This window comes from Balearica regulorum, chromosome Z (assembly GCF_011004875.1).
Source record: "Balearica regulorum gibbericeps isolate bBalReg1 chromosome Z, bBalReg1.pri, whole genome shotgun sequence".
In the NCBI taxonomy this organism is placed as follows: Eukaryota; Metazoa; Chordata; class Aves; order Gruiformes; family Gruidae; genus Balearica; species Balearica regulorum.
The window spans coordinates 4,455,685-4,472,065 of record NC_046220.1 but is presented as its reverse complement, the minus strand read 5'-3'; the positions used below and the strand labels follow the sequence as shown (position 1 = coordinate 4,472,065).

The window sequence follows — 16,381 nt, the reverse complement described above, 5'->3', positions numbered from 1 at the left end:
AAAAGAAAAAAAAAAGAAAAAAAAAGAAAAGAGAGAATGATTATAAACATCAATGTATTTCTTAAGACTGAACACAAAAAACATCAAATAAAAAAAATCAAGGTAAATACCTGTGCCATGTAACGTATTTTTATAGGAAAATACAACACATGCCATATTTGGAACAGCAAGTATTAAAATGCTTTCTCTCATGGCAGCTGACATCTCCGTGATGTGCTGAAATTAACTTGATTATATGACTCTTTTTACAGTACTATGGTATATAATACAATATACAGTGCGCTCAAAGCAGCCAAGATCTAACATTCGCTTTAGAAGAGAATCAGGAAAGTCAGACAATCTTACGGCTTAAAAAAAAAAGTCAAAGCTATGCTGTGTTTTCTCAACTACAGAGACTCTGCCTTGCCTGACTCAGCCCTTTCCAGGTCATGATTTTGTTTTGTTTTTAAACAAAGGATGAGTATAGCAAGGCTATAATTTCCAGAAAAGGCAGGGGGAGGACTCGGAAGATTCTTAACTGTTCTTGTCTCTCTTTCACCACACTTTTTGGACCTGATTCTGTCAACACTAAAGTCAATAGGAGCAAGAGCATAACCTTATTTGGAAAATACCACCACATCTTTCATCTTCACCTCTCTGCTGCTTGCTGCAGGCCCTGGGAACAAATCTGACAGGCAAATGCTTCATTTGCCTTTTTCAGAAAAGGATTTCCTTCTCTCACTACGTACTAATGACAACTGCACATCCATAAGGTTACTGACCTACCATTCCGCTAAAAATGAGACAATCCTATTCCATCCACCTAATTTCACCTCCTACCCACAGGAAGTCATGGGAAAGACATGACTTTTTCGCATAGCCTTGAAATTCTGTCTGCACGGGCTCCAGAAAGACACAGAAACTGCCCCATCATAGAGAGGGAATAGCACAAAAAAATGTACAGAAAGAGAAAACTTTTGGAGATAAATACCAAGAAAACAAATGCTAGGAGAGACTTTCTGTTCTGTGCTCATCTTTTGTTCACAGCTCGCAAGCTGCGACACACAACCCAGAAACAGTGTGGGAAGATGAGCTACTGAGTGTGGCACAGCCCCATGAGTTGGAAGATCTGGACCTTCAAATTTCCTTTGTAGTCCCAAAGTCAGTGAAAAACTCAGTTTTTTCCACATGTGAAATGGGATATACAGCCCTAAAGGACATAAATGGATTATGGAAGTAAATTTGATAAAGTCTATGAGGTGGCCATAAAAATGACAGTACAAGAGAGTCAATATGTCTTCTAGTTAGGATAATGAAGTGTGTCCAAGCATGACTAACATTAAATCACGTTTTTAATCTGCAAGCACATCAGCTAATTGTATTTATCAGACCAGTAAATCCAGGAAAACAATTCTGTCAAAGGCTATTAAATACAAAACCACCACTTCAGGATCTCAAAGACCCTGAACTGTGAACATTGGGCTTATGACACAGGAAAAGTATCACAAGGTGCTCGACTTCCATATTTGTGAGATACCTTTAGTCACAGGTCTGGCCTGGCTTGTTTATTCTCATGCTTTTTGATATCATGATCTCCCAAGCCTTTGCAAAAAAAAGGAATTAAGATGAAAACGTAGAAGCACTCAGATCACTTCAGAGATTTTGTATTAAAATATTTTTCATGGTTCATGTTGTTGTTTATTTCCTTAATAATATCTTACAGTTCGTGAGATAAAATGAGCTAATGGAAAAAAGTGTATTTTACACTTATCAAGCTAAAACAGCAGAACAGTGTCAAGAATTTTCCATTTTGTGTCAGTAAGCTTTTTTTTTTTTAAATGAACAATTGCTCTCAACAGGGATTTGCTACATATTATGCTCTAATTAATGCTATGTGTTACTAGAGACTGCAAAATTAGAAGGGGCATTTTGAATATACAACAATATTTTCTTCTAGAACCTACAGTCTCTTTTAAAAGTTGATCTTTTACAAACTGAATACTGAAAAACTAATGACTTGGTGATCAACAGAAGAAACTGAAGCATTAAGTAGAGTTTCTCCGGTGTTGGTTTCACACAGGAGTTATTTTACCAACAGGAAGTAAAACTGCCTTGTGAAATCTGACAAGCATTTGTTCAGAAAGTGAAAATGAAGCTGTTTGAAGAAGCAGTGTATTTTTTTTTTTTTTGCTTCTACAATATACAACCTAAGAAATTTAATGAAACAGCACACACTCTAATCTATATGTTTGTTTCTATAGTTGTGATTTTCATGGAATATAAACCCTTACAAAAACACCTCCCATTCTCTACATAAGATTTACTTAATATAATTTACTATTAAAAATTAAGAGTCCATCTGTACGAAACTTTACTCTTCAGAAACTTTCGCCTGACCTTTATATTATTTACCTACTGATGTAAAATATTTTGGACAGTGATAACATTTCTTACATTTATATTTTTAGAACATCATATTATTTTTAAGAACTACTGCAATCTTCTCTTTACCAGTAGATTTCTGCTGCTGATGGCATATTATCCCAGCTAGCATTTTGGAGCCATATAATAACCATTCCTCTTTCCAGCCACCAAATTGTTATTCTTTTGGTATAATGTGGATTCAGGAATGTAAGACTGTAGACCTTAAACCAATGATACAGAACCCCATCATTTGAAAATCAATGATGAATGCATGCATGCGGTTTACAGTTAAGAAGAGTCTGCATTTAAACCAGCTCTTTAAACCGTATCCTCTTTACTCAGAAAGCTGTGGCCTGCTCTGAGGCAGCTGTCCCACCTTCAGATAAATCCACTGAAGAGAATGGCCTCATTTACATTCAGAGGCAAAAAAATGTATAAGACTTCTAATATACAAATTAAACCTTCCTTCATCCTATACTTTAAAATTACACTCTGCCCGGACAATTATCAATTTAGATGTGACTGTATGCAGAACATCGCATTCCACTATCCACTTGAAAGCGCAAAAATTATATGTCATGTATGAATGGATTTCCTGATTATAGATTATAAGAAAATGAAAAACAGATGGATTTTAGAGCAAGTTGGCTTTACATTTTTATTTGGTTAAAAGCCATATTTTTGCTGGAATAGAACATTTTTAAACATTACGGATATAGCTTGTGATGTATAATGAAAATAAAAACAGTAGATGCACAAGTTTTAAAGGGCATATGTCAGAATTTGTAAATTTACAGCATTTTCAATTCAAGAGGTTTTCAGAGAAAATTATTTTTCCTCTTGTTTGATATACCGACTTGAAAGAGTAAAAATATTTTACAAAGAAAAGAGCTTGTTTCTAGACAGAACTAGTGGAGCAGCACGTGTCATGAAGTAGAGTGCCAGACTTTGTATTTGGACTAATGGCAGAATATAAAGACAAATGCTTTCTGAGCATAGAATGCCCTTCTTGGCGTGTTCCCACATTCTGCATTTAAGCACAAGCGCCATTGACTTTAGAAGGAATTTTGTCCAAGTACAGACTTCATGATTAATCCCTGCAACATCACTTTTTAAAAACATCCGGAAAAGTTATTTTTGTGCACCAGTAGTTAGTCAGTCAAGAAGAATTATCAAAAAAATTTTCATTTACTCATGGAAAACTATGATACATATTTATGTACTACTATCTTAAATGGTCACTTCCATGTTTTAAGAATTTAAGGGTATGAGTAGGGCGCAAGTTTATTCAGGACAGGACAGAGAGCAAAGTTTACTTCTTTCATTCCCCATTAGTAACACCTGCATCTTACCTGTAGTTTTGGTCACTGGTGTTACAGTGTTTGCAAAGCTGGTGCAATTCTTGATAGTCTCAGAATTAGGGCAGTAATTCTGTACTTAACATTTAAGCTAAGAAACTCTCCATGTGTTAAGGTAACACAAATGAGGAAAGAGTAATTTATTTCCATATCTCTTAACATTCTTGAACAACATTGTCATGACTCAAAGCCTTGAAGTCTTGAAAAATCAGAAAATTTTTGTATTTTGATTTCTTGAGGTTTTGAACCTGTCATATACCTACTTGTTTCTTTTTAATTTTTGATTCCAAGAATATAAAAATATACTGAATGAAAAAAACTCTGTGGTAGTCCTATAAGAACAAGACACACAATTTATATATCCTTTCTTTCATCTCTCTTTCATTTACTTTAATAGTTTTCACTGACCACAGGGGTTAAGAATTTACAAGAGCTTTAGGAAACTGCAATGTCCACCTCCCATTCATTTTAATAGGAAAAGAGCTTTCAAATTCTCAAAGGAGTCTGAATAAATATTAATGGTCATTTCAAGTTTCCAACAAGTGTATGCTCCTACTTGTGGAAATTATCGTAATTCTTCCAAGAATAATATGTACATTCCATTTCATGGAGGATTCCTGCTTCTTACTGGGTTATGTTAAATGAGCATCCCATATATACGACATGATGACTGATCACCAAGCCTCTCAAAAAAGAATATTAAATTTAGAAGTAATCTATATAAACATGAGACTCAACTATCCTACAATTTACCTCCACTTCAAAATATATGTCTATGTAAAAGAATCAATGCAGTAATAGAAATTTTGCTACATTTACACCCAGCTTTGCACTCTTCACTCAGTTAATTTTCCCACTTTCTGGAGGAGTGGTAATTGTTCCTAAAAGTAATTAAAAGGCAATGAAAGGGTTCCTTTTCTCTCTTATATCTTATGTGTAATTTTTTTTTAAATGCATACACAGTCTTGGAACAGGCTATGGTTTACCACCCAAACAAAACAGGTACCAATAATAAAGCACTAATGCCAGGAAGCTGTAATGGTGTTCACCTAAACATAATTTTTGAAAGAGATAATTGAACGTTCTTACTCACATGTTGCATGCTAGTCATTTCACGGTACATGACCTCTACTAACTGCAAGTGGTAGAAGAAGACCAATTTGCACATATGCTCACCCAGAAAAAAGAGAATCTTTGCACTGAAGTAGCTGCCCATTCCCACAATATTACACTAATGGACTTTCTTTACTGAATTACTGGGAGCCAGCTCAGACAGCTGTGGTATATAAAACCTACTGACTTTGTGTGAAAGAATTCTCAAGCATCTTGTGCAATATCAGCTGCTTTTTGGAGTGAAATAGGATGAAAGTGCTGTGAACACATAGACATTTGGTAGTATGGGAAGAGAATGAGGAGAAAACTAGCTCAAGAACTCCTTGTTACAGTTTTAGAAACCAACCATTGAGAAATAATGTAAATAAAAGGTAGAGATTCCTACAACAATATCAGACTAAATTGATCTCTCTCTCTAACTCAGTCATTCTTGCCACGCAGGTTGTATAACTGCCAATGGGGAATTCTTGCTCTTTAAGTCTAAAGCTATATAAAGAGCTCTAATGGCACTACAGTTGTCCTGTGCTGGGAAAGAAGACAGTATTTGGGAATCACTGAAATTCTGCTAATACTGTAGGCAATTGAGCTGTACCTGAGGGCCACCTGCACTGGGACTGCACAAAACTAGAGGTTACACTGCGCATCCCATGTCACAATTCTGGGCGTTAGTAAGATACCATTTTGGAAACCAGGAAAATCCCCACTGCTTCCACTGCAGAGGAGGTAAATGTTCTCACCAAATTTCCCAAGGAAAACTATGTGTATGATCTGCTTATATTTGTTGTATATTATGAAGAAAAAGACTAGTCTGTTCTGTGGCTCACATTTTTCAGTTTTGCTGCATCCCTGGTACAAGTACTTAGGCTCAGATTCTACATACCGAGACAGTTCAGCTCTTACTGCTAAATCTCGTGTTTAGTCTCATTATCAGTCCTCTAACCAGTCTTCTGGTTCTCCTCACTGGGCCTGATCCAGACCCCCACCCATGGGCTGACATCCTGGCCCATCGCCATCCCCATGGAGGTGCCTGATGCCCAGGGCTGGCTCCGTCCCCGCTGGTCCCCTGGCCTGCCCTGCTCCCTGGCTGGGGCAGCGCGATGGGTCCTGGCTGCAAAGCTGCTGCCCTGCTACCCCCAGGAAGCCCCCACTGTTCCTGGTCCCCAGCTGCCCCCAGCTCCCAGGGTGTCCTGGCAGCATGTTCCTCAGCATGAAAGAATTAAACCCCAACTCTTCCTCTTCAAATCTTCATGTCGAGTACTGTCACCTACCTTAATGAACTGTTTACGTGGATGAAGCAGTAAAAATTATTTCTAACCCTTGGGCTAGTGCCATATTATATTTGGATCATCCTTACAGTCTACTCTATGTGGAGGATTTGCAGGTGCATACAGCTATTGCTGAAAAAGGGCACGTGTACCCCATACTGCAGCAACTGGGCTTGGATTTCCTTCGGGACAGAGAGGATGCTTCTCAGGCAGAAGCTGAAATTAAAGAAGTGGCTCTTTGGCCACTTGACAACACAGAACACATTGCAAAACATGTATCTGGAAATCTAATGACATGCCATGAATCAGAGGCTAGAAATCTGAGACGCTTTTTCAGCCAAATGGAGAAATAGATGAGTTTGTTTAGATGTAGAATGAAAGACCATGAGAACAGAAACTTGCCCTGTTTATCACAGACCATTACACTTCATGCAAATACTTTAATGCTGAGTCAAGTGCATAACTAACTACATGGCAAACTAACCTGATCACCAACACCGCGGTTATGTTTTGTTGCTATAATAAGATCCATATTTAAATGTCTCTACAGTAGTTCTTGCACTAAGTATTCTCCCACTTTACTCTAGGAGTTCACACCTTAATAAAATAAGTGTAGAGGTGGCACCTGACTGTCTACAGAATTAGCCTGTGGCTACTCGCACAAGGAACTGTGAGCAACCCTTCAAAACATTTCTTATTGCAATTAGGCTTCCTGAGCTGCAGGCAGATATTTCAGCAGATCTCTGGACTCCCTCCTTTGGAATCTTTGGAATAGGAGTATATCACATAGGCAGTGACGGTCTGTCACAAATTCTTTATACACTGAAGAGAAGGGGGAGTCCTCTTCCTTCATCAAGGATGATCATCCTTATTCCTCCCTGTTTTGCCCAGCAAAGAAACAGAGCAATAGATGATCCAAGTCCAGGTCTTGTTTGTGGTTTTTTAATTTTGCAGTACAGTTACTATGGTCAGTATTCCTATATTGTCTGATCATAGCATCTTACTATTTGCTTTTATAATTCTTTAATGGCACCTCATTTCAGGAATCTCAGAGCACATAGCTTTAATGCAGAAACACTATCTTTCCTATATCTTTACTTCTTATTGTATTGATCAATTTATTTCCACTTCCACAACACTACTTTGTTCTAACGTGGTTATTTATCAAGCTATGCTTATCTCAAACCCCATATATTTCAAGTTATCTTGTTTGCCTTGAAGCTTCACCTAATCAGCACAGTAACTAAGTTGTAATTATTGAAAAAAATCACTTAAGAAAATTACACAGCGGTCTTCAGTTTTGTGCTTTATAGATATTACACATCTGTAGTTCAAACACATGGGCACTACACAATGAGCATCAGAACTATATTCCTGCGTGTTGTAAGTTTTAAGGTCCAAACAAAACGTCAAGGGTCAGTCATTTAAAAGTATCCTACCATGGCAAAACAACTACCCTGCCCTGGCCACTGGTGCTGTAGCTGCCACCATGAGCAGCCCGCACAGTGCAGTGTCCCTGACACTCGCTGTTCACATCTGCACTAGGAATGCAGTAATTTTCTGCACTAAGGTTTAGTCTATTAGGAGAGGTCAACACCAAAAAATTGAGGGTGGTTTTCAGCAGTGCTTATCTGAAATTCAGCTTGCATAATGGCTTTTCTGAAAATCCTGGAGGAAGTGGCACAAGCCTCATCTCTTAACATGTGCACGATGCACACATTATGTCTGGACTGCACCTAAATGAGATAACCCCCTCTCCAAAACATGTTTTCAGGATTAGTGGATCTCTTGTGATTATAAGTTAATTCTTCTTTCAGTAAAACAATTAAATAATGCATTTTAGAAGCATCTTCCTTCATCTTGTATGCTAGCCAAAAAGATGCTCCATTCTAGTCCTGTTTATGCAAAAAACAAACAGCAATTCTTCTTTTTTTATATGAGCTGTTCTAGACAAGAAAGGAAAAAAACCTGACTTATGTCAGAGGAAAACCTAAATTACTGAAAAACATAATATTTTCTGAAGATATATAGGAAAAAGATACGAGCGTGGGAAAGGTAGAAGACTTCATTCTCCTCCTGGCTACCTGAGTGAGAGCCTTTGACAAATCAGCTGCTTTTAACAAATTATTTGCTAATGAAGAAAAATTTCCTTTTTTGTGTATTTGAAATCAATTATCATTTTTGGGAAAAATGCTTTTTTAATTAAAAATATTTCAAGACAAGAAGTAATTCCAATTACAAACTGAACACATTATCTGAAAATGCACTTTCTTGCTTCCCCAAAGAAATTTTAGAAATAACTGTTAACATTTTTTTCATACACACGTAGCTAAATTGTTGATTTTTGTTAAATGCACAATTATTGAAAAAAGAAGAATGCATAATTTAAAATTCAATGTCAGGACAGTTTCAGGACTACATATATTAAACGCAAATTATATATGTTTTTAACTTACCAATGTTATTAAAACAGATATACAGAAAAGAAAGTGTTTTGCACATAGATACTACTTAGATTTGTTTTGAAATTCAAGCAGTTGCAAAGAAAAGATCACTAACTGAGCTGTCCCTGCCTCCTCTGGCTTTTATTTCTGGGAGACTGTTCCAACTCTTATCAAAGGGAAAATCAGCTTGTGAGAGATTTGGAAAACAAATGGAAGCTGTGGATTGAGTATCTTAATTGAGGAATCATGTTAAAAGTTAAAGGGCAGGGGTCACATTAACTTAATACTGCCAGGAGCTTCCATGTGTGGCTGCAGTCCCAGTTTCAAGAGTTTAAATGTATTTCTTGCTTTCTTTCTCAGAGCAAAGTCATTGCTGCATTCCAGATCCAGGAGGCATCAACTATCTCTTTCAGGGCTCAGGACAGGCATGAAATCCAGATGTTTGCTAATTTGCAATGACTTCTTATAGTTTCTGAATTTGAACAAGAATATGGATTGCAGTGTGCAACAGAAGACCATGTGGTGTCTTAATGAGCAAGAATGCACAAACAAAAAACCAGTGAAATCCCTGTCTCACTGATGTAAAGCATAAAATTCCCACAGACTTCACTAGGAAAAGGATTTTATCTAAAGAATCCAAATTATTCCTGAGGCACATTTGAAACTGCTTGTCATAAAGGAAAAGAAGTCAATCATGCCTGTCTTTAGAATCCCACTTACAAAGAAACACAGTTTGTGTGACTCACTTAGTTGTTCATTACATGTGAACTTCGGGCTTTCTCCCTTTCAATCCTTTCAAGCTGTCTTTTTATAAATACAAATATTGAGACACTGCTGATTAGACAGATGATGAGACAGAGAATAACTAAATAAATTACTACGGCAACACGTGTGGTAAGAGGCCACAGGAGTTAGCTGGAAATACAGGCATCCAACCTTTGTGTGACACTCATCGCAAGATTTTTTTTTTTATTTTTACATGGACAGCAGCATCTATCCTTTCAAACCTTTTCTCAAAGTTTCACTGATGTGATTTTTACCTGTATGAAGAGTCCAAATAAGCTGTATAAAACATCTGTTGCTTAGGGCAGAAATAGGACTTAATTTTGGAAAAGCCTGCCTTGACTGCCTACACAGATATGAAATTCAGTTACTGTAGACTATTTCTTCCATACTGTGTATCAGAGCTGTCAAGCAAGTTCTGGTGTTCTTCCTGCTTTATCACAAATCTCCTACATGTAGGTACTTCCCTTAAAACACTGGGAAAAACGTATATATCCTCCTTATATGGAGGAAAGTTTGGAAAAGGAACACTTAATAGTGTAATATGAGTGGAAAAAGAGAAAAGGAGAGCTGTCGTGTTTTCAATTTCTTATGCCTGTCCATGGTTTTAAGCCAACCTGCCAATTTATGACTTCCTATTGTTTGGATTTGGCACTATTGCATCACAAACTCTGTTATGAATGACTGTATGTTCTTTCTTTTGGACTGTAAACTTCCTTGGGCAGGAACTATTGTTTACTATACTTTTGTACCACATCTTTCCCAATCTTTGGATGAGAGGGTGACTTCACTCATCGAGTAACAAGGGAAGGGCAATGCCTTATCATGCTCTCCCTGGCAAACCCAGTCCTAACAGGTTGCCCATAAACTGTAGTTTGGGAATCATTGTTCTAAGCTCACTTGTTTATTTAACACATTCCACACTTGTAGCCTAAAAGTTGTCTTCTCTTGACTATGCCAAGCATGATTTCAGGGCACAGTGGAGAATATTTATGTAACCTTGTAATTTTTTATTTTATTTTTTTCTAATTTTTTTTTTTAATTTCTAGTATTAGTTTGCTTATTTAAATTTATAGTTTCAGAAGACACTAACGCAACTAGGTGCCTTTGAAATCCTTGCTTATTTTTGGTACTGCTTGTAGGCTTATTTGGGCAGATTGCTTCTTTTTAGTAAATCACTTTTTTTGAGATGATACAATCCAGATTGCCACTACCCCGAGGGCTTTTAAATTAAAAAACCCCTACTATTAAATAGATTCCCATGTGACTTGAAATACTAGTAGAATATATAATGCATTCACCCACAGTCAGTACATGACCAAGAGAAGAAAAACGAGCAGGAAAGCACTAGCAAATTTTGATTCTGGCTGGCAGATCCAGGACCTCAGCCCTCAGAAGATGAGAAGGCAACTGTTGGCTTGTGGTTAATTTCCAGGAGGAAACGACTAGCTGCTGATTTATAGGTAAATACGGGATTTGGTTGTTAAAAAGACATGGGATGAATTTTTCAAAATGCCCTACTGATCTTTTCAGTTTGTAACTATTTTAGAGAACAGGTTTAAAGGTAGTTTGAGGATGCTTGATTTAAACAGAACAAGCACTTGGTCCCTCTGACAGCCTTTGTAGAGTCCCAAGTACTTTTGAGTAACTTGCTTCTTTAGTTCAATATTAATGTCAAGATGGAGGCAGCACATGAAATAGGGAAACGAATTACAGAAAGTGAATAAACAATTAAAGCAAGTGTATTTTTTACTGTACCCATGCTGGATTTAAAACTTGAGATTGAATTTTTCCTTCAATTTTATTATTTATAGTGGTTTAAAATGTAAAGAAATTCTGTTGATTTAGATGGGCTCATTCCATTCAAAAGAAAATTTGATTGTAAAATACAAAATGTCATAATCTGAAAACCATATAAAAATTGAAAAATGTAACTCAATCTAAAAATATAACTCAGTTTGAAAATCAGAAGTTTAAAGTACAGATGCAAAGAAAGACACCCCCCCAATACTGTTGTATTTTGATTTTAAAACTATTGAAATATTTTTAAAGTTGTCTTTTATCAGGCTTTCAACATAAATATTGAGCCACTGAATAAAACTCAAGAAGATAATTTGCAGTACTAAAACTTTGTAGACATTATTTATTTCTGGTCAAGTTACTGTTGAGTGGTTTTGTTAAAGACTACCCTCCCTAAAAGTTAAAAGAACTTCACATATTCTATTATGTAAACAGGTAAAAATGTCACTTAGTCTTCATATTAGTTTTGGGGTAAGCTAGAATGGTTTTAGACCATACTGATTTGGGTCCAAAAAGTTCTTGTGCTCTCCTTCAATCAAAAGCCTCTGGTTTGAGACAATAGTGCCAAAGACATTGCTGTATTTATAATTTAGCAACTATACTAAATGTGAAGTTCACTCCAATTTTGTTGGCAGTTGCTAGTATCACATGACAGAAACTTTTCAATCAACGTTTGGCTAACAACAAATTTACTTCAACAAACCTGAGATAACCTTGGTTTAACTTAAAAATACCACTGACGATATTTAGTTGTGTAGGGTAATAAAGAAATAGTCAGCTTTTTAAAGTTCTATTTATGTTTTGGGTTGATTCCCAAGGTAAATTGTGGATGATTTCAGGGTTATTACTTGAAATAATCCAAACCAACAAAATAACATACTTCTCAAAACACAGCCTTAACTAATTTTTTTTTCCATTTCTGATATTGCAGTTAGTTATAATTTGTTATAATATAATTTGTTAAAGTAGTGCAGAAACTGAGGCCTGGTGTTAGCAATCAAAAGTAGTTTCATTTTATAATGGCAGAAATGAAACTCCTTAGACTCTTCTTCTTTGAGTATGTTATTTTGAATATATGCTATTTTTGGACACTACAGAAAAATGCAAATTCATAATGTTCTAATTTGGCCAGAAATATGAACCCCAACAGATTAAACCACATGATCATGCTACCAGCTTCTAAGATTCCAAATAGCAAAAAACACAGAGGTCTCTGTTTCTTGTGAAGAATGATGAACAAAGAGAACTTTTGATGTTTATTCTTCTGCACCCTAAAGAAAGAGGACTGTCCAAAATAGTGCCATTGTAGAATGATGCAACTAAGACAGAAGATTCAACCTTATAGTGACCTTTCCATCTTCCTTCAGCCCTGTATCAAATTCTTCCTACTGGTCTGCATTTAAGAGACTCAGAAAACACTTCTTTAATGGTGTTTAAAGCTCTTATTGCCAGATAAAGAACAAAGACTATTCATATGATTAAATATTTATGATGCATTCCTAGCAATGCCCCTCATATATACGCCCCTCAAATCAATTGCCTACTCCAAAGTTACACTGCTTGAGAGCTTAATGCATAACACTGCACCCAGGAAATACAAATTCTTAATTTGTGAGTAAATAATCAAGCTATTCCTCTTCCTATGCTTATATATGCTTTTAATATATTTCCAAGACAAAAAAATGCATTTAGAAATAATATAAATTTTCAGCTGGCATATTGATATACAGATTTTATTAAGCTCAAGAATTATTAAGCCAAATGCATGTGCAGAGGAACTTTTATTGTAGTATGCGCGACTTCTAAAAGAAAATATTGCCGCCTTTACTATTTGCTTTTCAGCGTCTTGTTAAAGGATCAGGCAACGGTATTTCTTCATAAGCCAGAAGAGGGAGCCCCTTAATAGCAGAGTCAATTTCCCATCCCAGTCCCTCTGCTGCCGTTCCTGAAGTTTCTGCTATACATGAGGTTAAAGTTAAGATGAAATGTGAACATGGCCAGAATTAATCTTTCTTTAATTGTGTTTCGCAGGCTAACAAAAGATAATTAACAAATCTGTACTTTTCTATCACACTTTTTTTTATTATTTTTTTGGGAGCGAAGGGGACTAATAGCTAAGTTCCCATGGTCTGCCTTCCCTACTCCTAAATTAATACAAAATTAATTTTTGACCCCTCAAAGCTTTAGCATGTGTTTAAGTGCCCTTCTGATACAATGCTGTGCAGTTTCAATTTTATTACAAATGCATCACACAAACATCTGTGACTCATCTAAGCGTGAAGATAAAAGGGGGGTGGTCTAACGCAGGCTGAGAAGAGCCAAGAAAAAAAAAGATCACGATATCTAGGATTTCTTTATATTTTCTTTTATATTTTTATGAGACAACGTCAGAATTGGCATATATATCAGCCTTGGTTTATAGTGCACAAAATGGATCTTCCAACTATTTTTCCATACAGTTCTTTCTGAGAGCAGTTAACCCAGTAAAATTGGATGTGCTCCATGTTTCACCACTCAGCTTATTTTCTTCGAACATATGTGTTTACTTCTCAAACTGAAACAGTAATCTGGCCATTGTCTTTTGTAATCTGTATTTGTAATAATGCAACATTGCTGACATTGCTAACAAACCACTGAGTTTACTGAGCAAAGGGGACTACTCTGACAACATTGCTTTGATAACGCAGACCTTAGCTAGTACAGCTCTCATTAGTTCTATGGGAGCAGGACTAAAGGGGCTAATCTTTTTCTCTGCACGGGTATTTTGAAAATCCTTTCCCTGTTGTGTACCAAAGCACTTAAGTAAATACATAAAACTAAGCTTAAGTTAATTACTGATTATTCAAGTAAATGATAACAGATTTTGCTGACTAGCAATGGTCATAAAGCAGGGGTTTGAAATCAAATCTGTGCTCAGTAGATTGAAGTCTAATGAAAGACTCAATAATGAAATCTTTACTCAAGCTTAAATTCATAAAATGAAAGCTGAATTCCACTAAAGTCAACGGAAAAACTCCCTGTGACCTAAAAAGGATTGGGGTTTCAGACCCTGGCCTCAGTGGAAGTTTTGCCCGAACAGAGCTATGCAATTGCCCCTAAAGTTTTTAATGGAAGGCTAATGTGAATGAAAACAGGCATTTGTATCTGTGGAATTTGTTGAGGTGCAAGATTTTCGACACTGTTGAAAACAAGCTTCTTCTTACTAATGAGCGAAACACAAATATCAATTCCGCACGCCCCAGCTGGGGGAGAAAACCCAGTGCCGATCACTTTCTAACATCCCACCTCCAGTATGGAGCTATTTTAGGGCTCAGCCTTTGAAGGAAATCCTTTATTCACTTGGAAAAATAAATATAAATTCTCTTCTCTTTACCTGCACTGGTGCCTGCACCGGTAGTGAGGTCCCCACCCATCAGGCCACCTATGGTGAAACGAAATACTACAAATGAGCACGATAAATTATAACAGGCAAACACTCAAAACATTTTCTCTGACTTCAAATGGCCTGCTCCAGTACCCACAACCATTTTCCTCTGACTTCAACAGGCATCGGATCAGACCCATAGTCATAAAATTGTAATGTTTAATGTTACCCGTGCAAGATTATTTGCCTTTCAAGGAAAAAAAAAAAAGTCGCACCCAACATTTCATTATTTTATTTTCATACTTCCATAGCATATGAAAAATATATTATATCTGAAAGTTATGTATAGTAGTCCTTCATTTGAAAACTATCTTTAGTTTGGTATTAGAAAAGCAAACGCTTCCACATAAAAATGGAAGGAAGAGACTGAAAGTTCCCATATGAGAATGTAACTCAGAAGCTACAACACACATTTACATTGCTTTTCATTTATTTTCCTCGGCATTTCATAGACATTTGGTCTTAAGGACTTTTAAAACTAGTCTTTGCACTTGGGGATCTCAAATGGTTCTCTGAACCCGGTATACCTAGGGATCTTGATGCTTCTTCAGCCAGACAGATTGAATTAACTTAATCCCCATTTATCCTATTGAGAGGTGAGCCCTCACCATCACCAGAGCTTGCTGTACAAGGCACTCCAGTACCAAGCTCAGCTAACACCCATCAAGGAACCTGTGAATGCATAAATAATAATAAATTCTGCATTTAGCCTCTAGACTGATGACTTAAGTAACGAGTGTCGTATTTTACTTGTTTCAACTTGTTTGCATTGGCTACATTTTCTCCCCTGCCTCCTTAAGCTTTATGGTATAGTGAGTTCTTGCATGAATCAAGTAGACAAGCTGTCTTTTTATGAAACAGCAAATTGTCTGCCCTTTTATCCTTTATTGATTTCCTTTAATCTTAGTCAATATTCAGCTTTTTCTAGAACTTTTTTTTTTTTAAATTTTCTAAATTGGGAATAGAAACCCCTTTGGCTCTTCTTTTGATTTTTCAACACAGCAATTCTGGACAAACTGTTATGACTGGTAAAAAGAGAGTTTTTGTTTCTCACAGTACAGTTTAAAGTGACCTAAGGCACAGAAGCAGCTGATAAAAGAGCATTTAAAGGGATGGGATTGAACAGAGCCTACCTGTGTTACCTGCACTCGGAGGCCGGTGTGTCACGCCAGGAGACATGCTATTTCTTTGCAAAGAAGGATGAGCCAGCGGCAAAAGGTTGGGATTTCCCAGTGAGCTGACTGGGTTACTGTACACCAAACTGTTGTGGTTGGACACTGGGATAGAAACTGGCATCTCAAAGTTTGGTGGTGGAACAGCCTGTACAAGCAAAAAAGGGAAACAAAGACAAGAATAGTACAGAAGCACAACAGCCTTCAAGTACAGTTACTCTATATTTAGTTCAAATATTTTGTAGTTGGTGGTTAAAATATTTACGTTCACACCCCTCCCCCAAGAGTCAAGAGAAGAGTTTCAAAAGAGTTACCAAGGCTTTTAAATATGATTTTTCAAATCATGATTGCATCTTCCCTTAATGCAGCTTGCACATTTACTTTGTAAGAACTGGAAAGATTTTTTTCACTTTTTTTTTTGTTTAAAACAAAACCCTGGTTTATGAGGCTTAATTTTCTTTTTCTTTCATTCCATGAAGTTGTAATTGTTCACTTGTGATAATGTAGTGTCACAGATGACTGCAAGATCAAAGGTACATGATTATGATGACTTCATTGCATGGAGAAAAATTAGAAGGTGTGCAATACAAAAGGGAAAGCTTTAATTTCAGCTTATGTT

At 36.5% G+C, this 16,381-nt stretch overlaps 1 protein-coding gene across 22 annotated transcripts in view; it reads right to left on the bottom strand.

Annotated features, from left to right (window-relative positions):
- Nucleotides 1–16,381, bottom strand: part of MEF2C (myocyte enhancer factor 2C) — a 141,127-nt gene that overhangs the window by 15,187 nt on the left and 109,559 nt on the right. For 16 of the 22 annotated variants that reach the window (XM_075741258.1, XM_075741252.1, XM_075741253.1 and 13 more), the window contains 2 exons: nucleotides 15,724–15,910; nucleotides 14,540–14,587 (listed from right to left, as the gene is read on the bottom strand). In XM_075741258.1, coding sequence (XP_075597373.1) covers nucleotides 14,540–14,587; nucleotides 15,724–15,910 — 235 coding nt within the window. The remainder of the gene's footprint in view (nucleotides 1–14,539; nucleotides 14,588–15,723; nucleotides 15,911–16,381) is intronic. The other 6 variants (XM_075741266.1, XM_075741256.1, XM_075741262.1 and 3 more) reach the window with 1 other exon arrangement.